The 21429-nt window shown below is 41.9% G+C and overlaps 1 protein-coding gene across 1 annotated transcript in view; it reads left to right on the forward strand.

Annotated features, from left to right (window-relative positions):
* The window catches only part of LOC117516328 (cytosolic carboxypeptidase 4), a 202745-nt gene that overhangs the window by 96739 nt on the left and 84577 nt on the right, over nt 1-21429 (forward strand). Inside the window, exons 11-18 of the mRNA XM_034177280.1 lie at nt 201-396; nt 1876-1960; nt 3476-3739; nt 13429-13512; nt 13581-13670; nt 13758-13906; nt 19505-19592; nt 19834-19966. Coding sequence (XP_034033171.1) covers nt 201-396; nt 1876-1960; nt 3476-3739; nt 13429-13512; nt 13581-13670; nt 13758-13906; nt 19505-19592; nt 19834-19966 — 1089 coding nt within the window. The remainder of the gene's footprint in view (nt 1-200; nt 397-1875; nt 1961-3475; nt 3740-13428; nt 13513-13580; nt 13671-13757; nt 13907-19504; nt 19593-19833; nt 19967-21429) is intronic.

The following is a 21429-nucleotide window of genomic DNA, read 5'->3' on the forward strand; positions in this document are numbered from 1 at the left end:
TTGTTCAAACCAGAAAACTGTTTCTTGTTATTTTCTGTGTTTATTGAGAAAGTTTCACGTAATGAGGAATTTCTTATTCAAAGAAAAAACTTTCACTGATCATTGCAGTTTTTCAGTTTCTTTTTTGCAAGTTTGACACTCTTCTCTTGTGTACTTTAAAGATGATTTTCACTTTCACCACATCAAATCTGTGTCTCCAGGAAGTGGATCTGTGTTCGGAGCCGGAGGAAAGCTCAACCGCATCATCTTCGGATGAAGACAGTCTGGTCTTCAACAGGTTTCTGCCTCACCTCTCCAGAGGCAGGAGAAAGAAGATTAGTGCCGAAAATGAAGACGACACCTCCTCTGCTGCGCCTCAGTCAGAGCAAGAATCATCCACTGAGGCACAACCAAAAGGTTAGAGGTCGGAGTAATCCGGGACTACTCCTAATGGGGAAGGATTTTAGGCCACTGTACTGAGTGCAGAACTCCATCATAGGTCTCAGGTCTGGTTAGGTCTTGGAGCTTCACTGGTGTTGCCCATTACTGCCCCCACCACACCGTGGACCTGCCTTGGGTCATGGATGGCAACTACCCAGGCAGACAACAGGTCCATTCCCCACATGTCCAAAGTAACCATCTACCTGCTGCAACCAGGTGAAGCACGGACATTTTTTTTTTTTGGGGGGGGGGGGGGGGGGGGTTGTGCGAAACACATGCACGTGTTGTGGGGGGAGCCGACACTCTGGCACGCCACGTGCACTCAGCAACTCCACAGTCGTGGGGCACTTAGACAAATTTCACATCCAGCTCGACAGTGATTGTCTACTGACTGTTTTCGTGATGATGGTGTGAATGGCCACCCATTTTCTAAGTGCCATGTGAGTGGTACTAGATGTTCGTGTGTGTCACCTGGAATTTGGCCGACACCTGCCGTGAGAGGGTTCAGTGGGCTCACACAGTGCACACTTTGTCTTTCAGCCGCTGGTGTGTGCAAATAGTTGTAGCAACAGGTGTACGAGGCAGCTACGATTCTACACGTTTTGCATATGATTCCTGCTTCATGTGCATTTTATGTGCAAATCGACCAAATTCGCACTGTGTGAAGGGGCCCTAAGACAGGTAGCACCAAGACCTTAAAGAGTTGGACTTTCATACTCCTGCAAAGCTATCAGCATCACCAAACACCTCTGTCCAGCCACCTCATGACCCCGTAAGATCTTTCAAGGTGTCTCTGGATCTCAAAGGCCAAGGACTCAGAGACATGATCATCACTGCTGAGCTAAGTGAATCTGTCTCCGTTTTAAACACTTTCACCAAATACAGATACACTTCTGATGGCCAAGGCCATCTGCAGCATGGTGACTGCCAATCTGAATGAAGTCATGTGAAATGTGTTGATTGGTTGTTGGTTATATTTATAATAAAGTTTATGTTTAAACTGTAAACTTAGTGCCATATTTTTGTCATAAGGGTTTCATAATGAAATGTTTGGAAATGTGATTTTTACATATATATTGTTATACTCCCTGTTACCTGTGTGGTTATCAGCCCCTAGGCTGGATTTGAAGTCTGAGATGCACCACCACAGTGCTTAGCTTAGCATGTTGCTAACATGATTATAAGTCTCTTGAGCTAATTTTCAATTAAATACTATATTTTTCTCATATGTGTTTTCTCATATGTGTTCATACTTTCTCCTTATACTTGTGACTTTATCTCATATCTGTGGATTAGTGTGGTGGGTCCAAACCAAACTTCCAGTCCAGACTATGACACGAGCTCATACAGACTAAACTCAGTGCAGCTGCAGCATTATGCTCGTCTTTTACATGCCAGCAAAGTTGTAACATTGTGATTTTCTTCTTATTGTTAACAGTTTTGTTGTGTTTGCAGCTGCGGCTCCTTCGGACATCCAGGATTTCCACAGCAACGTCCTCGGCACTCAGCCCAGCTTCCACACCAAAGTTAGAGCAGCGAGGTAATGTGAAGCTCAGTATTTACTCTGACAGCTTGTTGGAAGACCAAGCTGTGATAATGACAGTGCTCAATGCTGTCAAGTATGGTTGGGACCCCTTCACCCCTTGGTCACATTAGCTAATATGTATATGTCGCAGATATGAACGAGTGAAGCTCTTCAGCGTCATCTTCAGCATTTAGGTCCATATAGGTTATATACGAGTACTAAAGTCCACACTCCCAATCTCCCAATGCTGCCTACTAAATGTTCCTTCATGGACAGCGACATGACGCCTCCTAACCACGCAAAATATTGACAAAAGTTCCCAGATGTTAATGCATTTTCAATGGGGATTCACGACTGAACACACTCAGAAAACACTTGCAAAATACATGTTAAAATGCCATTCTGACATGGATATCGAGCCAGTAAAATTAATTAATTAATATTCAAAGTTTTCAGCTAGTTGACAGTAGGGCTGCACAATATGGCCACATTATCTTATCACAATATTGTCATATCAGTATGATATATGATATGACAATGATTTGACACAAAGTGCAGCAACAGTGAAAATTAAACATTCTTAAACCAAACAGTAATAATACCACACTCATTTTGCACTCATCATAAGGTTAGGATACTGTGCCCTCCAGAAGTATTGGAACACAGTCATGTTCTCAATGTTACTCATCAAGTGGTTGCCACGTACGCGCCGCACACGTGCCACTAACACTCCATATGTGTGAGAGGTTGGAAAACACCAAGTTGTTCAGAAACTCCAAAAAATCTGACAAAAGTTGACAAAACACTGGTCAGGAAGCAGCCGTATTAAACGCCACTGAACACCGTGCACACACTGTGGGCACAACCTGACAAACGTCGGCGAGCATACCACGCTGGTGGGTACCGCTAATATTCCATGCACGTGCCTTCTGTGTGTGAGGGCCTTTAGGAAAGATCTCGGATAGCGTGGATGCCGGAATGTGTTCCGCGTGTGTTCCTCTTCACTACATGGTGCGAAACGACACTAACAAGATTTAAAATATTGAAGAAATTCCTACACAGACTTGAAGAGTTGTTTAAGGTGTAATTCCACCAAATAGCCAGATGGTGGCAGTAGACACCCTGACAGACAAACACAAACAAATTAGGGAATATTATTTGGAGTCCAAATGAATCAGTCATTCATAAATATACAGTGTATGCCATTGTATGGTACATGTCTTATAAGATGAGTGAGGGAAGCCACCAAAACGCCTGTGACCCCTGTGAAGACATACAAGCTTCAGTGGCTGTGACTGGAGAGACTGTGCACGCGAAAGCTTTAGTCTGTTGCTTCACCAGTCACAGTGGAACACAGAACGACTTCAGCAAAAAAGAACTAGTAGTATTGTTCTGGTACTGGTAGTACTGCTCCCTTGTTCCTGAAAAACTGAACTTTGCTTTTGTTGCTTCATGCTGCTTTGTTTTGTGCTTCAACACAAACACACACTGTGTGCAGTCTGTTCTGAACCTGTTTTCTGAACCTTACAGGGGTGAAAGTGTTCCAGGTCAGAAGATGGTCGAGCACGATGATCTGGAAGATGAAAGAGATTCCCATTGTTGTAGCGTGGTGGATCAGTTTTTGGACAGACATGGTGCTTGCGTCCCCCATCACGAGCCCAAGTTGTATCGCACTGCAGCTTTCCAAACCAAGTCTATTCCGGGATTCAGCATCCTAGCTTTTCCTGACTTCTGGGGTCACATCTCACCTCCAGGACAGGCAGCCATGGCCCCACGGAGACCCAACGTGCAGAGGTACGGTGCACCCTGAGGTCTTCATGGGTGGTGATGTCAGGAGTGATGCCACGTAAAACCGGATCTGGATGAATCCTGACGTCTAAAGCACGAGTTATACTTTTAAACACGACAGAAATGTCAACTATTAAAAAGCATCTGTCCACTAGGGGGCGGAATGCTCTCCAACGCTCATGAAAATGTCCACAAGAACTCAAATTTTATTTATTTGTTTGCTTGTGTGTCTTTCTTTGTTTTTACACTACAGATGACTAAAAATGGTGACACTGGAGGACTGTAGTATTAATGTTCAGATGGTGCGGCTCAGTTTTTTTGTTTTTTTGTTTTTAACTGCACCTCCTTGCAGCCAGTGATGATTTTCGTACCGTGGTTTGAGTGACTGGACTGCTCTCTGGGACATGAGGACAAATGTTGAGATCTGGATCAGGATCCTGCTCTGGTATCCTGTGCACTCGGGTGTTGGAAATGCTGTTGTTGGTGAGGAAAGGTTCACTGATCTCGATTTTCAGGACAATGCTGTGTGTGTGTGTGTGTGTGTGTGTGTGTGTGTGTGTGTGTGTGTGTGTGTGTGTGTGTGTGTGTGTGTGTGTGTGTGTGTGTGTGTGTGTAGCCCCTTGGTATTTCACACATTTTAATTTGTTTATGGCATTTCAAATACAAAAAGTAAATCAGGCTTCTCAATATAAAAATTTCTAAAATTATCACATCCTTAGATTCAGACTGAAAGTAAATCTCTACAAGTCAATGTAAATGAATCAAAGATATAAAGGCCAAGATGATGGGTTGTATAAGTAATCAGCCCCTTTGGTATAATACCTGTAAATAATCAGTTTTATTGCCAGTTTTCTTCAGACAAGTCAGGGGATGGATACATGAACATTTCCAAAGTTCCTTGAACTTTACTTATGTCAATTACTAAAAAATACAAACAGTATGACACTCTGTGGTAAATCTGTCGAGTAGACAGTTCTCAAAAACTGAGTGACTGTGCAAGAAGAAGAGTGAGGAAAGCCACCAAGACACCCAGAAGAAGATACAGGCTTCTGTGGCTGTGATTGGAGAAATTGTGCACAGTGCATGTTTTGTATTTTGTGTCCTCAGTTATACAGCTTCATGATGAAGTGGAACAGAGGAGGATTTTATTAAAAAACAAGACCTGAAAGTTCAGCTACAATTTGCCAGAAGGTACATCTGAGAAGCAAGTCTAGATCTGATCTGTTTTGGTGAAAGAAAATCCTTCATAGTGCAGCGGATAACTGAAAAAATGTTTAAAATGGTGATGCCAGCACCAAATTTGGCACACGTACTCCTTAGACATTACGAGTGGCCACATGAATTTTCAATAGGCAGCCAAGAAGGGGTCAATTGAAGAATCACATGGGGTCAACATTTAAAAATGCTCCAATCATATTGAAAGGCATTCAATATTATTTGTCTGATCATAAAGATTCCAAAAAGGTATAGTTTGGACTATCTGTGAATGAATGTTTTGGGGTTATGGGGTAAAAACAGCAAGAATGGTAACAAAGGTCAATTTCAGTTTGTACAGGGGTCAAAAGTTAAAGTTGCTCCAATTTTTGTAAAAAGTGATGCAAATTATTAGTTGAGTGAATACAGTTTTAAAAAGGAATAGTTTGCATCATGTATCATGCTTAGTTATCATGTTACAGGGTAGCATATGTCACATGTCATAGAATCCAATGGATGCTGATATTGTTTAACCTTTACTTTGCAAACCAAGCATGCAACACAGTCAAAACTATTCCATTTATTAATCCTATTAGCTCAACCAGTATTTTGCACCACTTTATACCTCTCTACGTTATTTATTCTACACACACACACACACACACACACACACACACACACACACACACACACACACACACACACACACACACACACACACACACACACACACACACACACACACATATATATATATATATATATCCATATATAAAATCCATTTATATATATATATATATACGTATATATGTGTGTGTGTGTGTGTGTGTGTGTGTGTGTACTTGTATTTGTGTGTGCATATTTGTATTTGTGTATTTGTATTTATATTTCTGTGTGTATTTGTGTGTTTATATTTGTGTGTGTATATTTGTATTTCTGTGTGTGTATTTCTGTGTGTTTATATTCATGTGTATGTATATTTGTATTTCTCTGTGAGTGTGTATATATGTGTGTATATTTGTATTTCTGTGTGTATGTGTATTTGTGTGTTGTATTTGTGTGTGTATATTTGTATTTCCGTGTGTGTGTGTGTGTGCGCATTTGTCTGTTTATATTAATCTGTGTGTGTGTTTGTATTTGTGTGTTGTATTTGTGTGTGTATATTTATATTTGTGTATGTATATTTGTATTTCCGTGTGTGTGTGTGTGTGTGCATTTGTCTGTTTATATTAATCTGTGTGTGTGTGTGTGTATTTGTGTGTTGTATTTGTGTGTGTATATTTATATTTGCGTATGTATATTTGTATTTCCGTGTGTGTGTGTGTGTGTGCGCGCGCATTTGTCTGTTTATATTAATCTGTGTGTGTGTGTGTGTATTTGTGTGTTGTATGTGTGTATATTTATATTTGTGTATGTATATTTGTATTTCCGTGTGTGTGTGTGTGTGCATTTGTCTGTTTATATTAATCTGTGTGTGTGTATATTTATGTGTTTGTATTTGTGTGTGTATTTGTGTGTGTATATTTATATTTGTGTATGTATATTTGTATTTCCGTGTGTGTGTGTGTGTGTGCATTTGTCTGTTTATATTAATCTGTGTGTGTGTATATTTATATTTGTGTATGTATATTTGTATTTCCGTGTGTGTGTGTGTGTGCATTTGTCTGTTTATATTAATCTGTGTGTGTGTATATTTATGTGTTTGTATTTGTGTGTGTATTTGTGTGTATATTTATATTTGTGTATGTATATTTGTATTTCCGTGTGTGTGTGTGTGTGTGTGTGTGCATTTGTCTGTTTATATTAATCTGTGTGTGTGTATATTTATGTGTTTGTATTTGTGTGTGTATTTGTGTGTATATTTATATTTGTGTATGTATATTTGTATTTCCGTGTGTGTGTGTGTGTGTGTGTGCATTTGTCTGTTTATATTAATCTGTGTGTGTGTATATTTATGTGTGTTTGTATTTGTGTGTGTATATTTATATTTGTGTATGTATATTTGTATTTCCGTGTGTGTGTGTGTGTGTGTGTGCATTTGTCTGTTTATATTAATGTGTGTGTGTGTGTATTTGTGTGTGTGCATTTGTCTGTTTATATTAATGTGTGTGTGTGTGTGTATTTATGTGTTTGTATTTGTGTGTGTATTTGTGTGTATATTTATATTTGTGTATGTATATTTGTATTTCCGTGTGTGTGTGTGTGTGCATTTGTCTGTTTATATTAATCTGTGTGTGTGTATATTTATGTGTTTGTATTTGTGTGTGTATTTGTGTGTATATTTATATTTGTGTATGTATATTTGTATTTCCGTGTGTGTGTGTGTGTGTGTGTGCATTTGTCTGTTTATATTAATCTGTGTGTGTGTATATTTATGTGTGTTTGTATTTGTGTGTGTATATTTATATTTGTGTATGTATATTTGTATTTCCGTGTGTGTGTGTGTGTGCATTTGTCTGTTTATATTAATCTGTGTGTGTGTATATTTATGTGTGTTTGTATTTGTGTGTGTATATTTATATTTGTGTATGTATATTTGTATTTCCGTGTGTGTGTGTGTGTGCATTTGTCTGTTTATATTAATCTGTGTGTGTGTATATTTATGTGTGTTTGTATTTGTGTGTGTATATTTATATTTGTGTATGTATATTTGTATTTCCGTGTGTGTGTGTGTGTGTGCATTTGTCTGTTTATATTAATCTGTGTGTGTGTATATTTATGTGTGTTTGTATTTGTGTGTGTATATTTATATTTGTGTATGTATATTTGTATTTCCGTGTGTGTGTGTGTGTGCATTTGTCTGTTTATATTAATCTGTGTGTGTGTATATTTATGTGTGTTTGTATTTGTGTGTGTATATTGTATTTGTGTATGTATATTTGTATTTCCGTGTGTGTGTGTGTGTGCATTTGTCTGTTTATATTAATCTGTGTGTGTGTATATTTATGTGTGTTTGTATTTGTGTGTGTATATTTATATTTGTGTATGTATATTTGTATTTCCGTGTGTGTGTGTGTGTGTGCATTTGTCTGTTTATATTAATGTGTGTGTGTGTGTATTTGTGTGTTGTATGTGTGTATATTTATATTTGTGTATGTATATTTGTATTTCCGTGTGTGTGTGTGTGCATTTGTCTGTTTATATTAATGTGTGTGTGTGTGTATTTGTGTGTTGTATGTGTGTATATTTATATTTGTGTATGTATATTTGTATTTCCGTGTGTGTGTGTGTGTGCATTTGTCTGTTTATATTAATCTGTGTGTGTGTATATTTGTGTTTGTATTTGTGTATTGTATTTGTGTGTGTATATTTATATTTGTGTATGTATATTTGTATTTCCGTGTGTGTGTGTGTGCATTTGTCTGTTTATATTAATGTGTGTGTGTGTGTATTTGTGTGTTGTATGTGTGTATATTTATATTTGTGTATGTATATTTGTATTTCCGTGTGTGTGTGTGCGCGCATTTGTCTGTTTAGATTAATCTGTGTGTGTGTGTGTATTTGTGTGTTGTATGTGTGTATATTTATATTTGTGTATGTATATTTGTATTTCCGTGTGTGTGTGTGCGCGCATTTGTCTGTTTAGATTAATCTGTGTGTGTGTGTGTATTTGTGTGTTGTATGTGTGTATATTTATATTTGTGTATGTATATTTGTATTTCCGTGTGTGTGTGTGTGTGCATTTGTCTGTTTATATTAATCTGTGTGTGTGTATATTTATGTGTGTTTGTATTTGTGTGTATTTTTATGTGTGTGAGATTCATGTCTGTTTAATTCCTTTATAGTTGACTGATTATTTTATTTAAAAAAAAAATCCATTTTTATCTTCTTAAACAAAAGTTAGATGAGCCACAGTTCTGGAACCAACCTGGACTCAGAGTCCTTCGGTGTTAAAGGGTAAAATTGAGTACCTTCAGTAAGTACTGGGTACTCACAGAAGGTACTAAGTACACCGGAGTACCCAGTACTCACTGAAGGTACTAAGTACACCGGAGTACCCAGTACTCACTGAAGGTACTAAGTACACCGGAGTACCCAGTACTCACTGAAGGTACTAAGTACACCGGAGTACCCAGTACTCACTGAAGGTACTAAGTACACCGGAGTACCCAGTACTCACTGAAGGTACTAAGTACACCGGAGTACCCAGTACTCACTGAAGGTACTAAGTACACCGGAGTACCCAGTACTCACTGAAGGTACTGTACCTTCGGTGTGAAAGCAGCTCCTTTAGCTGCAGGACGTCTTTTTATCTCGACTCTCACAAAGACTCTTCTGACGTCTTCCCTCACCATCGTCATGTATTTTTTACTTTGTCCCTCATTACCGCCGGCTTCCTGTCATGTTCCATTATTTCCCCGTCTGGTCTTTTCTGGCACCTTCTTCTCCCTCCAGAGGATGAGACAAACGTAGAGACGACAGACGTCTTCCTGCTGCTCTCTCACGTCTGTGCTCTCGCTGCTTTGTCTTCTTACCGCCACGTGACAAAACTCAGCATTTGACACTCGCTACAAACCAAAGAATAAGTGGACATCACACATGACTGCCCCCTAGAGTCTGTTCTGTCTGTTGATGATCAATGACGGTCTTTTTTTCCGTGCACTTTGTTGTAAACGGACCATCATGGCCGCTGGAAACTGGAAGTGGAAGGATGAGCCAGCACACGTTGGACTTATGAATTATTTACACTGAACAACAATATGAATGCAACACTTTTGTTTTTCCTCCCACTTTTTGTGAGCTGAACTAAAAAAAAAAAAAACATTTTCTACATAAAAGACCTATTTCTCTCTAATATTGTTGATAAGTCTTCTCCTTAGCCCAGATGATCCCTCCCACCTCACAGGTGTGGTGCATCAAGATGCTGATTAGACAGCATGATTAGTGCACAGCTGTGCCTCAGGCCGGCTGCATCGAAGACAAGCTGCAGCATGTTAAAGACATCTGCCTGAGCAAGTGGGTGGAGCCATGACTGACAGTCCTGTGAGCGGAGCTGAGTGTTTCTTTCAGTGGCGCCACGGCGACTTACATTTCAAACTGTGATTCTTCATTTTCGTGCAAACCGCTGCTGATGGTGAGCGATTCTTCCAACAAGAAAAAGGTCATTCAGGAGTCAGGCCTCAACATTTTACTGTATTTCCACAAACAGAATGAGAATACTTCTGGTGTTTGTTTTTTAAACTCGTATTAGGAATGAATCCTAGTGATGCATTTGGACCGAATGGGGGTAAAATAACATTTATGAGATGCTGCTACATCTGTGCGAATGAAATCTCATCTAGAGTCCACGCTCCTCTGGGAAAAGTCTCGTCTCAGTTTGGTGGTTTCTTTTCAGCAGCGTCTTTCTGCTTTCCACTTGAGCATGAAGCCATGACTGGAAAAGCAGCACAGTCTTTCCAGTCACAGCTACTGAAGCCTGTAACTTTTCCGACTTGTCATGTGGGTGACTTGGTGGCTTCCCTCACTCATCTCTGTAAATCAGCCCTCAGTTTTTGAGGATGTAACACTTGAAACCTGCAGACATCAAGCAACCAAATACAGAGGAACATGCAAAACTAGAGCCCAACCATTATGGATTTTTTGGGAGGGGACTGATACCGATACCGATATTAGGGAGTAAAATCGATAATTGAAAAATTTCATTTTGATATCAATATATTTGCTGATATATATGAAAAAAATGGCAATGATTCCTAACATTTCTTTATCAAACCCGTATGACAAAGAAATGCAATAGATGTTACACAATTGTTTTGTAACAGGAACTTTATTATAAGTAGCTATAAATATATATAATATATATTTAAATATAACATAATATAATAAACCAACAACCAACCAGCATGTGCCACACTGTCTTCACGTCACTTACCTTATCTCAACAGTGACATTCATGTCTCTGGGTCTTTGACCTTTGAGATCAAGAGGCACCTGTGAAGAGCTTATAGAATCATGAGGTCACTGGACCGAGGTGTTTTGGAGATGCTGATATCTTTGCAGGTGAACGAAGGTCCAAGTCTTTAGGGTTCTGGCGGTGCTGGTCTAACTGTGTGGTTGTGAGACTGCGACGCTAATGAGTGCCCTAAGGTGCCTGGATGTCTTTGGTACGAGGTGTTTTTGGAGGATCTTTGGGTACCACTGCATAGACTTTGTATCAAATGAGCAGTTGCTAAGACAGACTCGGATGAGGAGGATCACCTGCATTGTGAGGAAGCATCAGCTCAACATTTTGTCCATGTGGCCTGTTTCTCTGTTCATGATCCAGCACACAGGTGCCTGAGTATAGCTGGAGAAGACCACGTGGATGCCCATGTTTCATCTGACTGCAGCAGATAGATGGTTATTTTAAACATGTTGGAATGGACTAATTGATTGCCTGGGTGGTTGCCATCAACGACCCAAGGCAGTTCCATGGTGGTGTGGATGTGGCAAAACGCAGCACCAGTACATGCTCCCAGACTTGACTTGGACTGGTACTCACCATTTTGAATCGCTCAGCATTTGCATAAAATAGAATTTTTGTCTATTTTGGCCCCGCCAAACTTGTGACATTGTGACCACTTGTCGCCGTGAAACGCCCACTCTGATGGAAAACGAATGACAGCTGCTCGCTTTGACTCGGTCTGTTGTAGCTACAATGACCGAGGGGTGATGGGGGTCCCAGCAGGGTTGACAGCATTGTAAATGATGTCATTGTATCACCCTCTGCTGGACAAACTATGTAATGACACCATTTCCAACAGCCCATGTGTTTTTCTGCATTGTCTATTGTTTAATTGGTAAAAGTGTTCATATCAACAAAAATAACACTGATACTGATGATGTCTGTGAGAGACTCGTATCGGCCAACGGATATGTCAATTGGAGTCTACATGAAATGTCTCAGCAGTACACACACACACACACACACTGTTTAGTCGTTAGTCTAGCTGGCTGTTAGAACGCTGTCTGTCTGTACTACAAACTCATATTAATGGCTGGTCGTATTAACGTTACCAAAATAAACCATGACACTGGAAAGAGACAGAAATGGGGACAACCCATTAACGCAAAACTCTGCCGTCCAGTTTATAAATGGTGGCTGTCAGAACAAATTATGTCCAATATTTCCGCCTGCTTTTCTTTGTTTAGTGTGTAATTAATCATTAATTGTCTCTGGTTGGTGTGAATTAGTTTATGTATTTGGAGACTTTTTTCTTTTCTTCATGTCTCCCCGCTGAGACGGTTTCTCTTTCTCAGGAGTCCAACAGACACTGACATTTAAAAATGTTAAAGACACTATTTCTCTCTGAACTTAATCTAATTATGTTGCCAGTCTGTTGGCGCTCGTCTAAAGAGAACATTTTTGGAGTCGGCGGTCTCTTAACGCAGCTAATGTTAATGGCCGTTTTGTTCGGGCTGCTTTGTGGCTAAATTGCCTCGGGTGTAGAATAAGATTAGGCCTAATGCGAGGGACCTTTTAAGCTCGTTTCATACTCGCATCATCCTGATGACTCCGCCTCCATCTGGTTGGAGGCAACCTTTGTCTTCTCCTTTCAAAGTGCTTAAATAAAGACGTCTCACCCTGGAGTTAAGTGGATGGCTAATCTTCCAGTAACACGACTCTAAAACTTCTTGGATGGACGTTCTTGCTTGGAGTCGTAGTAAACGGCTTCTGCAGGTCCGAAGTCTAACGTTTATCAAATCAAATGACAATGAAATCCCATTTTTTTCTCTCTTTTTTTTTTTTTCAACGTACTAAAGTTTGATTGAGACTCTTAATCCTCCAGACGGAGCATTATGATGTTTTCTCAGTTTGTTACAAACAGCGGTGGTCCTGTTGGCCGCCAGACCGCGGCTATCAAAATGAAAAGAACCAAATAACCGAGCCCATTTCAAGCTCCATGTACCTTCAACAACTCCTGCTCCTAATTTCCATCATGCATGGGTTAAGATTATTCCCTGCTGCAATCCAAGTCATGTCCAGCAGGTGGCACATATGATATGTTATTATGTAATGAGCTAAACCAACGATTTGTGTATCAATCTGGTGCATCAAAGTTAACCAAAACTTGAAGTTTATCTTCGTTATAATGGAGCTTTGTCAATGATAAGAGTCTGGAGATCAACCAACCAACCAACCAACCAACCAACCAACCAACCAACCAACCAACCAACCAACCAGGCTTTTCAAGCCCCAGGATTTAGACTGATGGACTTCTCTGCAGGTCTGTGGATGTCCAGTATGATATTGGGACCTTTCCTGAAATGGGCTTTGGCCCATTGAAGCTTGAAGCTCCGTGATGTCATGACGTCTTCCTTCTGGGTGGAGCTTAACCTTCATAAAATATCATCGGAATTGGTATTCAGGCAATTTTGCACAACTCCCCAAGCTAACAGCGGTGACCTGCTTCCACTGTTCAGGTCAATGTTTGAAATTCAAATAGGTTCAAAGAGAAAAAATGTTTACATTTGGTACTTTTGTTACATTATCCTACTTTTAGTGTGTTTTATCTCTTCAGGGACAAAGTGCTTGAGGACATCCAGCGATTCCTCAATCCAGGTGACATCATCAACCAGGTGGTTTTTGACCTGGAAGACAGCAGGTAGATCAGGTTTTATCTTTTGTTGTGTTTCATTGGATAGTTTGAGTTTATTGTACTTTACGTCTCAGTCCCCAGTGTCCGTCCAACAGACTCGAGTCCTTGAGGTTTTTCTCCAAGTTTGAATGTGGAAACCTGAGGAAGGCCATCCAGGTCCGCAGGTATGACCCTCACCCTGAAAACCAGATTTTGTCTTGTACAACGTGACAATTGTCAGGAATGAAAGGTGTTCTCTTGTTCTTCTGTAGTTATGAATACGATCTCATACTGAACGCGGACGCCAACTGCTGTCAGCACACTCAGTGGTTTTACTTTGAAGTCAGCAACATGGTGGCCGGCGTCCCGTATCGTTTTAATGTCATCAACTGTGAGAAGAGCAACAGTCAGTACAACTACGGTGAGAATGACCGTCTCTTTCCATCCAGTCACGCATCATCAGTTCATCAATAAATGCATTTTAGTACATTTTCCCGCTAGATTCCAATAAGAATTTTCAAGTATTTTTACTATTTATTTATTTTTGTGGCACAGTAACTGAAAGAAGCTTTACTCTGTGTTCAGTGTGTGTGCTGCGTTCACAGGTGTGTGTAGAAAACCTGTCATACTGGTTGTTCGAATACGAGTAGAATCACTGCCGTGTGCAGCGGCAGACGGTGGATGATGATGATGATGATGATGATATTTATTGATGTTAATTTACTGAGGTGAAGATGCATCAGTGTCTTATTCAAACAGGAAACTCCAGCTGTGATGTTCCAGCTTAAAGTCCATTCAGTTCATTTATACAGTCTGAAATTACAACATGTCACCTGAAGGTGTTTGACAGAGAGTCAGGTCTGACCAATGTATGGTTCACGTGATTCAGGGGAACATTCTGGATCCCAGCCATCTCCCACTTAGACTCTACAGGTCACACTCCTGGATGGACGGACGGAGAAATGGATGGATTGTTCCCTCAGACGTGCCACTAACCAGCAGCCGTGCTCCTCTGGAGCTGTCTGGAATGCAGTTGAGGGACTTCCGGTTTACAAGATACGACTTTGTCTCTGCATCGAAACATGTCCTCTCTCGCTGTCCTTCACTTAGTCAACTCCCACTTTTTGTTCTTGGTGGTGCAGTAAGTTGAAGAAGCTTTAAAAATTTTTACTTTCTAATAGCCATCACAGTACTGTCACGGTACTGTCATGGTATTGTCATGGTATTGTCATGGTATCATCATGGTATTGTCATGGTGTTGCCATGGTCCTGTCGTGTGTCATCATGGTACCGTCATGGTGTCATCATGGTGTCGTCATGGTCCTGTCAGGTATTGTCATGGTGTTGTCATGGTATCATCATGGTACTGTCATGGTATCGTCATAGTTGTTGTGAAAGTGTAGGAACACGGACCCACAACAGGGGGCGCAATGAACGGACAATGGAGAGAGTAAATAACAAGATTTACTACTGAAACAAGCACGAGTAATACAACAAACACAATTTGGGGTCGAATCCGCTGGTGTCGTGTGGGCAGGCTCGAAGGTAGGAGACGTCTGTCTCAGTCGAACCGGAACCACCCAGATCTCCTCTGCCACCGAACCCTGGAAATACTGGAACCGCCAAGTCCTGAATTCCCAGGTGGCCACTGCCTCCGCTCGTCGGATCCGGTACTGCTGGCAGGAGAGAGCAACAACACACAGGAGTGGATGAACGCACCCAGTAACAGAGAGGGGAGAAGCCGCCTCCACCTCTTTCAAAGTATAGCAGGAAGGTGAGTACTTATCCAAGGAATGAGGTTTTCAGTAGTCACCAGTCCTGAAAAAGGTTTTAACAGTCTTAGCTGATGATGCAATGTATAACTGCAGAGAATACTACCTTGGTCTTAGGCGATATCTTGGCACTGAGGTGGAGACGCCGTCCTCCTGATATACCTCGGTGCTGAGTAGAACAGCTGTGTCTGGTGATGGGTGACAGCTGTCACCCAGGCTACTCCCATGATGCGGCAGCGCCCTCTGGTGCCTGGAGCCTGCACTCCAGGCAGGGCGCCCTCTGGTGGTGGTGGGCCAGCAGTACCTCCTCTTCAGCGGCCCACACAACAATAGTACTGTCATGTGTCATCATGGTACTGTCATGGTATCGTCATAGTACTGTCATGTGTCATCATGGTACCGTCATGGTGTCGTCATGGTATCATCATGGTATCATCATTGTGTCGTCACGATACTGTCATGTATTGTCATAGTATTGTCATGGTACTGTTATGGTATCATCATGGTATCGTCATAGTACCGTCATGGTGTCGTCATGGTATCGTGGTACTGTCATGGTATCATGATGGTACCGTCATGGTGTCATCATGGTATTGTCATGGTACCATCATGTTGTCATCATGGTACCATCATGGTGTTGTCATGGTATCATCATGGTATCGCCACGGTGTTGTCACGGTATCGTTGCGGTGTCGTCATGGTGTCATCATGGTGTCGTCATTGTACTGTCATGGTGTCGTCATGGTGTCCAGCTCTCACTGCCGGTATTGTCTTCTCAATGAACACAACTCAGATGACCTGAATCAAGGTCATTTGAGGGTCAAGGTCAAAACCAATGAGACGTAGCTAAAAACTATTGGTGTCCATGTCAGTTTAGTGTTCCTGTTGACTGGGAGGAGTCACAATAACAAAGTTACCACCCTTTTCCTCAAAATCAAACATTCCAAAGTCCCCAATGAAGGTCATTATGAAGGTCAAGGTCAAAACTAAGTGTGAGGTGCAAAACTACACATCACCCCCACTTGTACATACCCATCTGAATCTGAATTCTCCATCTGGGACGGTTTCTTGGCGGATGGACCGCAGTGACACAAGCTAAACATAAGTAAATCATACATTTAAATTTTCGTCTGCCAGTTACGTAAGCATGAGGGAATCAGTGCCCTTGAGCAAGATGCTGAACCCTGGATTGGTCTGCAGGTCAGCTTCTGAGATCAGGGTTTGAACGTCTACCAAATGTGTAAATGACTGCATGTTTTTTTTAAAAAGAAAAAGATGGAAAAACAGTGGGGTTGTTGAGTCTCAGCTGTTTGCGGCGTTATTACCACTTCAGCTCTCTGATGATTGGGTTGCGAGCGGCCTCTTGTACGGTGACCCTCCATCTAATGCCGGCTGCACTGATGGACCAGACCTCTCGTCATGTTTTCCGGCTCTTTTTGGTGCTCATCACGGAGGCTCAGCAGTGGGTCCCGAACATAATAGAGCATCCATTAAGGCTAAATACACACAGACAAAAGGATGCAATGCACACTCAGTTTGTACATCAGCAATCTCACACACTGATTCACACAACGGGGCCCTTGGACGGGAAAATAGTTCTTTTTCACGTCCCTCAGGAAATTGCTTTCATGAATGAGGAGAAGAAAGAGTGTCCTCGTCCAAAATAGTGTGTTCGTTATTGTAGAGAAGATGGCTTTTATTAGCCAAGATTGCAACATGTCGAAAACCGAAAACACCGTCTGGCGTTCGTTATTTAACCTCTGCTGATCTGATGTCACAGTCCAGAAGAACTGATCTTTACCTTTTCAGACACAGAGATAAAGATGTTACTGATGGGGAGCGGTTGAGTCGTGCCCCCATTGTTGCCATTTTTAAGGCATTACTGGATTGTCATTGGCAGATACCCCCCCCCACCCCCACCCCCACCCCCCCGGCCAATGGGCTATCTGGGAAGTTAGCGCTCTGCTACCGCTAACATTGACCGTCATCTTCACTGTGTTAACGTAGCAAGATGCAATCCAGACTAAAATATGTTCTTACTATCTTGGTTAGTGGGAGCTGACCTTTGGCCTGGTACAGTGTTTCAGGTGAAGGTTCTTAATGCTTCAATACACCTGTGACCTCTGGAAGGTGCCAAAACATGACAGGGAGACAAGTAGCGAGGTGTAATCCAGATCGACATGTTCTACTAGTTTAGGTTTGTGGGTATTTCCCTTTGGTGACCTTGCAGAGCCGTGGCCTCATGAGCGAATCCCACCGGAAACCACAGAGACACGTCAACCAGATACATTTACAAATGTCATTTCCCTCAAATTTTGGTAGTTTAATGAAAATATGCATTTGCAGAAATTCAGAAGATGAGGAATTTGAAAATCACTTGTCATTTGCCGGCAGCACTGTGGTTTAGTGGTTAGCACTGTTGCCTCACAGCGAGAAGGTCATGTGTTTGATTCCCACCTGTGCCCACCTGTGTGGAGTTTGCGTGTTGTCCCCGTGTTTGTGTGGGTTTCCTCCAGGTGCTCCGGCGTCCTCCCACATCCAAGGTGGATTGGAAACTTTAAACTGTCCGTGGGTGTGAATGTGTTTGTTTGTCTATATGTGAACCTGTGACAGACTGGCGTCCTGTCCAGAGTGAACCCCACCTCACACACTATGACTGCTGGGATAGGCTCCAGCCCCCCGCGAGCCGATCTTAGATAAAAGGTTGAAAATGTGTGTGTGTTGTCATTTGAATGGATACAGACATGGTGGCAACTGCAGATTTTGCAGTCTCTCTGTAACCAATTTGGAATTTTTATTAAACATCCTGCTAATCCTGTGTTTTCTTGGTTATTGTATCCATTGGTAACATAGTTGGACTGTGTTTGTATCCCCCTGCTGGTAAAATTGGACGCGGTCTGGTCATTGCTGAGTGCTGGACCACGGCATGATGAGGTAGGGTGGCAACTTCCTTTCTTGGCTGCGTTATATTTTCTCCATCTATTAGTCAGGATCCCCCTTTGGTGCAGGGTGGGCAGGAGGGGGGATTGCGTGTCACTTCCACCTGGGACTCAGACTGGCAACCTTCGTCATCGAAGGCCAATGATTGAACCAACACCCTGTCATCCACTGAAAATGACTCTGTTATTCCGTACACATCTCTCAACCTCCACACGGTTCAATGCGGTTCATCTGATGACATCAAGGACAACAAATCAGCTGTTTGTGTCGCCATGGTAATCCCTCGGGGGCAAGTAAGAATGTCTCTTGGTTGATTCCCAGACAGGATGGTGGACGCGGAGATGATTGCAGACTCTTGAAGCGCACTGTTTCCTACAGCGTGGAAGCTTCTGCCGGTCAGGATCTTGCTCTTTCTCCTTTGTGTGGTTCATCCACATTTTTTCTAAGACTTCCGCTCCCTTGTGGATCATTGCTCACCAGCTGGTTCGATCCCCTGCGTGTTCCTCTTCCCAGGTCTTCCAGTCGATGGAGCAACTCTTGATGTTGTTCTTCAGGATGTCCTTGTAGTGTTTCTTCTGCCCTCCTCTGGACCATGTTCTTCACTTGGTTGGGAGTAGAAGATCTGCTTGGGAAGTCGGCTGTCATCCATTCTAACAACGTGACCCGCCCATTGAAGCTGGTTCTTGATGATGATGCAACATCAGACTTTGTTGCCAAAACGAGCAATTTTTTTAATACATTCCCTAGAAACTAAAACTCTATGTAGCGACTAGTAACAAATCTAGTGACTTTTAATCTGCACAAATCAGTCAGATTTTTAAGAGTTTAATATAATAAAATTATAAGGGGAGGTGGTGGTCTAGTGGTTAAGCACTGGGCTTGAGACCAGAGCATCCTTGGTTCAAATCCCAACCTGACCATAAAATCACTAAGGGCCCTTGGGCAAGGTCTTTAATCCCCTGTTGCTCCCGGTGTGTATTGAGTGCCTTGTATGGCAGCAGCCTGACATCAGGGTGAATATGAGGCATTATTGTAAAGCACTTTGAGCATCTGATGCAGATGGAAAAGCGCTATATAAGTGCAGTCCATTTACCAGCAATAAATAAACAAACAACAAAATTGCTACTGTTTCGTCCCCAAACTCACTCAACCAAAAACAAACAAACAAAAAACAACAACACCACACAAGCAAACAAAAAGGTTCCATTCAGCTTCCACCGACATGGACGTGACATTTTTTTTTGGTGACAGTGGTTGTGTGTGCGGTGAAATCACCGAAACGTGCCGTGTGTGTGTGTGTTTTTCAGGCATGCAGCCGGTGCTGTACTCGGTGAGGGAAGCTCTGGAAGGCAGACCGCACTGGCTCAGGATCGGAACTGAAATCTCTTACTTCAGGTTTGAACCTCAGATGTTTTTTCTCTGAGCTTCAGCTTCCTCACGTAACACTGAAAGTTTAAGAGGAAAAACGTTTCAAACTCAGGATTCTTCTGACACTGTTTGAGCTTTAAATCTGACAGCAGTGAATAAACAGAACGACACGACCCGCCTCTTATTGGAATTTGGCCTTTTTTAATTTAATAAAGTGTACTTATTCTTTTTGATTATTTTTATTTATTTGGTTGTTTATTTTCACCAGAAACCACTTTTGTCCGGCACGTGGCAGAAACAAACCCACCTTTTACACTTTGACCTTCACCGTCTCCTTCAGACACAGCGAGGATGTCTGTTACCTGGCTTACCATTATCCCTACACCTACTCCGCACTCAAGGTACCGTCTGTCCTAAATCCCTTATCTCACATCCAGCCCATGTCACGCCACTGTGGTGCCGTGTGCTGATCACGCTGCAGTGTATTTTCAGGGTTTGATCTTACATTTCCCGGTTGTCTGGGACGAGCAGAAACGCTGCCTGGAGAGTATCGGTGTTCTTCTGTATTATGTTGTTCGTAGTCTAAAGGAGAATCCTGAACAACGGAAACCTTGGCTGCATTTTGAGATGTTTTTTCGAGTCTATCTTTTCACTCAGAATAAAAATGAATGTAATCTGCACATTATTTACGGTATGTAGAGCACAAACGAAGCATTCCCTTCACACATAACATGAAAGACACAGAAACCGGAAGACAATCCGCCAACCAAGAACAAGATGGAGAACCACGAAACATTCCACCTGCTCTCAGGAGGGACGCTCGTTCGGACAGGCGTGCACAATACCGCGGCGACGGTGCACGAACACAGTCCGAGCAGCTGGAATGTATGAAACCACGTTGCACCGCTGCTGTGTAGGAAAAAAAATAAAAACTACACACCATAAAAAAAACACTGCAATTTATTAAATCCCTCTTATCGAGCGGACAACCCAAGTATGATCCGTCTGTTCCTCTGTATATGACCCATGACATGAATGAAGCAGTGCGCTCTCATTATGTCCTTTTATGTCCAGCCGTCCTCATCTAACTCGGGTGAATATCGGTCATTTTGGGCGACTGAGCATGGACGGAGGGACTCAGAAAATGCATACCGCATGACAACTGCATGTTATTTGCATTATTATCACTTACTGAGATACACAACACATGGACTCACGTTAACAATATTTAATGTCATTTCAAAACACACGACACCCAGCAAACACATACATAAAAAGTTGGCTCACTTTAACTTTTGTCGTGTTGGTTGGTACGGTGCTGCTCTCCAAATTCGCCAGGGTGTCCTCATCAAGCTGTCTGCTTTGGCTGCTGTTCATTGTCGGACTATTTGTGATAAAATCATCCAGAATATCCATATTGGGACCAACACACACTTCCCGCCTTTTCATGTTATCGTCTGCGGACAGTTCTTGGGTTGCGCATGATATGACGTCATCATTTTATGCACAGCGGGTAGGTATTGGGATACCTGTCTGTTACTGCGGGCAGGTATGGACAGGTAGCGTAAGTGTAAATCTATGCTACCGGCCTAGCAACACCTCAGTAAGTGATAATAATGATGTATAATTTGTGAAAATCACTGGGTTGATATAAATAATAAATAAAAGGGACGCAATACAGAACCCTGCAGTTAAATAATCTGGTTAAATAAAAAATAAATGCCACTCACGGGATTTGAACATGCAATTTACAAAAGCTCTGATTAACAGACAGTAACTTTACCGCTGTGCTACAATCACTGTCTTATGTTGGGAGCGTAAAATGTTGTGTGGGCCGCTGAAGATGAGGTACTACTGGCCCACC

Source organism: Thalassophryne amazonica, chromosome 8 (assembly GCF_902500255.1).
Source record: "Thalassophryne amazonica chromosome 8, fThaAma1.1, whole genome shotgun sequence".
NCBI lineage: Eukaryota > Metazoa > Chordata > Actinopteri > Batrachoidiformes > Batrachoididae > Thalassophryne > Thalassophryne amazonica.